Raw genomic sequence first — 5,864 nt, 5'->3', positions numbered from 1 at the left:
CCCTTATTTATGCTTTTGTTGAGAGATGGCAACCCGACACCAACAGTTTTCACATGCCTTTTGGGGAGATGTCCATACTCCTTCACGATGTTGCGCAGATCTTAGGTGTTCGGGTTGATGGTAACTGTTGTAAGGTGGAGAGTAATGACGGGACGTTGGCGGATCCCCTTATGTATGTTTGTGGCTTCTTTGGGATTTCATCAGACCAGTTGAGGTTGCCGTTAAACTCTAGTAAGAAGGTCCCTATTTACAAGAGTGGGGGTATATTGGTAGATGCAGTTTGTGAAACGGCGAGAGCTAATTGTGATGTTGTTTTTGCTCGGGGGTTTTTGGTCATGCGGTGTTGGGGTCGACACTTTTTGTCGACAAATCAGGTGATAGGTTACGTCCTCAGTTGTTTCCTTTAGTGTATGATACTGATAGTGTACACGACTACGCTTGGGGAGCCGGTGTACTAGCCTTCATGTACCGACAGTTGGGGGTGGCTTCACGTGCTGGTGTGAAGACTATTGGTGGTTGTTTGACTTTGTTGCAATCGTGGATCTATGAGTATTTTCCTATGTTCAGACCCGGTCCACCTTCGGCAATTGACCCTACTCAGCCTCGGTCGTGTTCTTGGAGATCCGTTGGTCCCTTCGCTCAAAATGCGGAGAAATTGTTGGAGTATCGGAGGTTGTTAGATGGGCTTACTTGTGCTTCCATTAGGTGGGATCCGTACGGGCCGCGTCAGGAGGAGTATCATCCTCGTACTCTGTATGCCGGTTGTGTTCGTTTCATGGACATAGCCGAGCCGTACCAGCCTGATCGGTGTTTACGACAGTTTGGGTATGTGCAGATCATACCCAATCCCATTATGAGATTGGTAGCGCATCGTCCTGCTTCGGGGATAGGGTACGAGGTTAGGGTTGGGGTTGCGGAGACTGATCATCTTTGGGATTGCTTTGGCGGGATCACGTGGTTCACATTTCTCGTAGATCGAGACCAGTTAGTTTCCCGGGTGAGACGGCGCCAGATTATGAGGCTTGGTATAATGGGAATTCTCACTCGTTCATCATTGATCCCGACCACCATGATGCCCCCCGCGCCACAGGATGATTTTGATATTCCTGCTGAGGTAATAATTTTACTTACAGTTGTTGTAATAATTGTTTAACTTTCTTACTGTTCGTCGATAATGTTTATAATGTTTTAGTTGTTTTTGTCAATTTGCAGACTGCACGTGCTTTAGTGTTTCAGTTTGCCGAGGCCAAAAGAATTACCGATGACAAGAAACAGCTTTCCTTCTTCCGCAAGATGATGAAGAACATCGACCCATTGGTTGAGAGGGCTGGGGAGATCATACGTGAGCGAGGACCTCGTCAAACACCCGGTGATCGTGTTCAGCGTAGAGCAGATGATGTGTACACTGATAGCGAGGAAGAGGATGATCAGTAGTCAGGAGACTAGTTTTTTTTTTTTTCATTTATGTTGTACGTTTTTGAAGACATTTTTTTATGTTGGATGATTATGTTAGTTAACTATTTGAACCTTGGTTAATTAAAAAAACATGACGGTTTTAAATTCTGAAATTTCTTAAATTTATTGAATACATAGCAACTGATGCAAATTCATACAGTTCTGGAAATACTCACTACTTCATGACAATGGCCAACATAATGAAAACAAACAAATACAAGATACACTTGAAATAAAACTTCATCATCCTTGCCATTTCCGAAATCTCCTTTTTTATACCTATCACTTGTTCTTTCATGACATTTGCACTTGATGCATCATCACCTTCATCTTCACATGCTATATTCAACTTTTTTGTTATTGTCAAATGATCTTCAGTTAACCACGACACAAAATGATCGCAAGGTACACACTTAAAATACGCTTTCTTCGGATTAGTAACTGACCCGGAAATCTTGATGATAGCGTTTCTTTGACAACGATTGCAAATTTGATTCTTAAAATCAAGGCCTTCAATTGGGTGGTTTCCCCACATTGAGGATGATGTTGACATAAGTAAAGATTTGAAGAAGAAAATGGAAGAAGATGAAGATGATTGGAAAATAGAAAAAGTTGAAGATGAGTGCAGAAATACAACATTATGTAGATGTTTATATAGGGAAAAATGTTACCGTTGTAATTCAAAATAACCGTTACAATTCAAAAATAACCGTTACAATTCAAAAATAGCCGTTATAATTCAAATGTTACCGTTATAATTCAAAATAGCCGTTATAATTCAAAATAACCGTTATAATTCAAAAATGTTACCGTTATAATTCAAATGTTACCGTTATAATTCAAAATAGCCGTTATAATTCAAATGTTACCGTTATTTTTCAAAATAACCGTTATAATTCAAATGTTACCGTTATTTTTCAAAATAACCGTTACAATTAATAGCTTATAAATAGGCCATTCTATGTCAATTTCAATCACAACATACAATCATATTCACTCACTACAATACTAATTATTCACTCACAACATCCAATCCTAAAATGGTTCTCACAAATGCTCAAAAAATCAGAGTTTATCAAATAAGAATCGATTTAATTGTTCAAATTTTACCAATTCTAATTGAGCGTCTTGAATCAGTGGTTCCCAGTGACACTGTATGGCACATGCTTGAAGAGCCTCCAATTGGTATCCTTTGTATAATTTTACAAGGAAACCCGGATCATGTTCTAACTCCAGCAGTTAGAGATGAGGTTGTTTCTGATGAAGTACTAAACGAGAAGATGTGGGAGTTTCGCAGGTTAAAAAGTGATATCTTTACATATTTTGAGCGCATTCTCACCGTGATCGATTACCCAAGACTATCGACTTTATGTCTTTGGTAGAGTGTCGGGGCAAGGAATTCTTTATCTCTACTTGAATGATTTGTTGACTCAATATATGTCTACCCAACCTGAAGAAATTGAGATTCAAGATCATGAAGAAGATAAGGAATCGTCATCTTCATCATCGGAAGATAATTAAGTTCAGTAGTTATTTAATTATGTTATGTTTTAAGTAATAATCGTTTATGGTATGGGTTTGGGGTTTAGGGTTTGGGGTTTGGGGTTTAGGGTTTAGGGTTTGGTATTTAGGGTTTAGGGTTTGGTATTTGGGGTATGGTATGTTTTAATTATGTTTTTATTGGTTTATGTTTTAATTATGTCAAAACGCGTTTTAAGGAATGTTTTAATTAAAATATGTCAAATTGTGTTTTAAGGAATGTTTTAATTAAATTACGTTTTAAGTCATTTAATCGGATGCAGAGGATAATAAACTACAATAATCGGATAAATAAAATAAAATATAAGGTACAATATTCGGATATATAAAATAAAAGGTACAATAATCGGACAAATGCAGAAATACAACATATCACCCAATTGTACATCGTAGCATAACCATATAGATCGAAACCGTCCATCCAATGACCCGAGCCACATGGTATCTGATCCATAAATGTAATTCTAGCTACCTCCGCATCAAATCTCTCTGGGCCATAAATATGTTCACGGTAAAGGGGACTACATATTTCCCTAAGTAAATCTGTTCTAGCCATCGTGGAATGAGATTGGTCACCCCGAACAGCATGTGAGATAACTCGAAAACCACAATGACCGTCTCCGGAAGGATTAAGCCACGCTTCTAAATGCTCGTGAAACCATGAAGGCAAAAATTGATGATAAGGAAAGTACCTCCAATGACCAATGGTGTAGTCTACCTCAAGAGGTGCGCAATACGATGTGCCGAAACTCCCCGTACTCGTGGTAGCAGTGGTAGACGGTGTACCGGGGGCCGTTTGAGTGGATCGGGGGGTACTATACGGAGTAAAACGAACCATCGGAGTAGAACGGGGAGTAGACGACGGAGTAACAGGAACCGTCGGAGTAGAACGGGGTGTACTAGACGGAGTACGTTGGGAAGACGCGTTTCTTTGGGGCGTAGCACTGCCTACTCGAACCCGAACCCGTGCATGCTCAACGGCGGACGGATCTCTACGAGTTCCCCTACTCGGACGTCCTCTAGGGTTCTCGTTCACCCGAGGCTCGTTTACATCCTCCTGTTCCGGATGTATCTGAGAGTAAAGGGCATCGACCATGGATGATCTCATACTCGGATTTGCATTCCGAATTTCATCGAATAACTCCTCCAATCGATCATCGTCACAAGTCGGCATTGCCTCCGAACCATCGTACTCCAACTTCCTCCAAAATGCATGTAACACATCAACAAGGACCCGAGATCCGTTTCTAGAAATGCGATGAAGTGAACAAGCACATAACAAACCAAGTGTAGTAGCCTTTACACAACCGCAATCGATAATCAAGGCATCTTCCGTCATCTTGGCACCTCTTTCGAATTCTTCACGCAATTCACTGATGGCATTCTTTGATATTTTTAAAGAAAGTCTGGAAAATAATCGCTGAATCCCCGTCAACCGCTTCGATCTAGATAACTCCAACGAGTGTCGGATCTCAACATATTGCGTTTCCATCAAAGAATGAAACCGAATCCAAATGCTATCAACGGCCGCCGCTATTCAACCATCTCTTCAGATTCGCATGAGCCGACTCAACCCGGGATGTAGAAGTATTCCCAAAATGAGTTATCTTGTTCGTTCTATACTTGGCCCATTTTTCCAAGTGCGGGAACCATTGCCTCTCAATATAAGCAGCCACTCCCGCCCATTCCCTTGCCAAATTGCCCCACGCAACATTAAACTTATCTTCGGTCTCCGCCTCGACAACCGCTTGAAACAAGTTACAAGTTATGTGCTTAGCCCAACTATCCTGACCCGTGATATCAAGTGTTTTCGTCTCCACGTTAGAATATATATGCCAAAGACATAGCAAGTGAGACGAATCCGGAAAAACAATGGGAATCGCGTTCAACAAACCCGCCTCGCAATCGGAACAATAGCATTAGGTTGAACGACATCATTGAGAAGGGCCTTCAGTTTCCGTAAGACCCACAAATATCCATCCTCGGACTCATGCTTCACAAGAGCATACGCGATGACAAAGCTCTTCCCGACGGGTGTGACTCCAACAATCTCAACAAGCGGAAGACGGTATAAATTTGTCTTGTACGTGGAATCGATCAATACCACATAATAGTATGATCGAAACATCTTAACGGCTTCGGATGAGCCATGAACACGTGGGTTAGCTCATCGGTCTCCGATCGCTGACCCAATAATGAACGTACTTATCTTTGAACCGCAAGTGCTAACATCTCACAGTGCGGGTTTCTCCCTTCTCTTTCCTCGGCCCTTACTTTCTGAGAACGATTGTAGATATGTCGCCGATTAGGTCTTGACTTTTCCGGATTCCGCTGATGCAAACCCGCACTAATAATTGTCGGTTTAACGTGAGCTCTAACTTGGGCATCAATATAAGCCAACTCCTCGTCATCAAACTTTGCAAAGTATCTCGTCGATCACAATACAACGTTAAACCATGATTATGAAACCCGGATCTCATCACAAGCTGCCACTTATTCTCTTCTAATTCAACAACTTTCATTGAAAATTTGCAATTGCACCACGCGGTAGCCGTGTTACCCCTCATTAAAGAATCGGCATCCTTATTTACGGGACCTTTTCCACCCATCCGACAAACAAAATAATGTTGTCTCAAATTCGTGTTACGACCAACTTTCTTGTTGCTTGCTCTTTTTATACCAAACCCGAGTCGGAGTCCGATCTCATATGCCCAATTAAACGCTTGAATAGTAGATGCAAAGAACAAGCTAGTCTTAAAATGATCTGAGTAATCAATACCGTCTCCATCGTTAATCACCTGCGCACGCATTTCGATAAATTAGTTATTAATTAATTATTTGCTACGGAACGAGTCGGAGTAAATAAAAAA

The 5,864-nt window shown here is 41.1% G+C and overlaps 1 protein-coding gene across 1 annotated transcript; it reads right to left on the bottom strand.

Moving 5' to 3' along the window:
- Positions 1-4,514: 4,514 nt before the first annotated feature.
- On the bottom strand, positions 4,515-5,122 carry LOC141649794 (uncharacterized). The gene is made up of 2 exons (XM_074458473.1): positions 4,889-5,122; positions 4,515-4,781 (listed from the first exon to the last, which is right to left on the bottom strand). Exons 1-2 carry the CDS (start codon positions 5,120-5,122, stop codon positions 4,515-4,517), a joined length of 501 nt encoding a protein of 166 aa, XP_074314574.1.
- Positions 5,123-5,864: the final 742 nt, after the last annotated feature.

Source organism: Silene latifolia, chromosome 3 (assembly GCF_048544455.1).
Source record: "Silene latifolia isolate original U9 population chromosome 3, ASM4854445v1, whole genome shotgun sequence".
Classification (NCBI taxonomy): domain Eukaryota; kingdom Viridiplantae; phylum Streptophyta; class Magnoliopsida; order Caryophyllales; family Caryophyllaceae; genus Silene; species Silene latifolia.
This window is presented reverse-complemented; position numbering and strand designations above follow the sequence as displayed.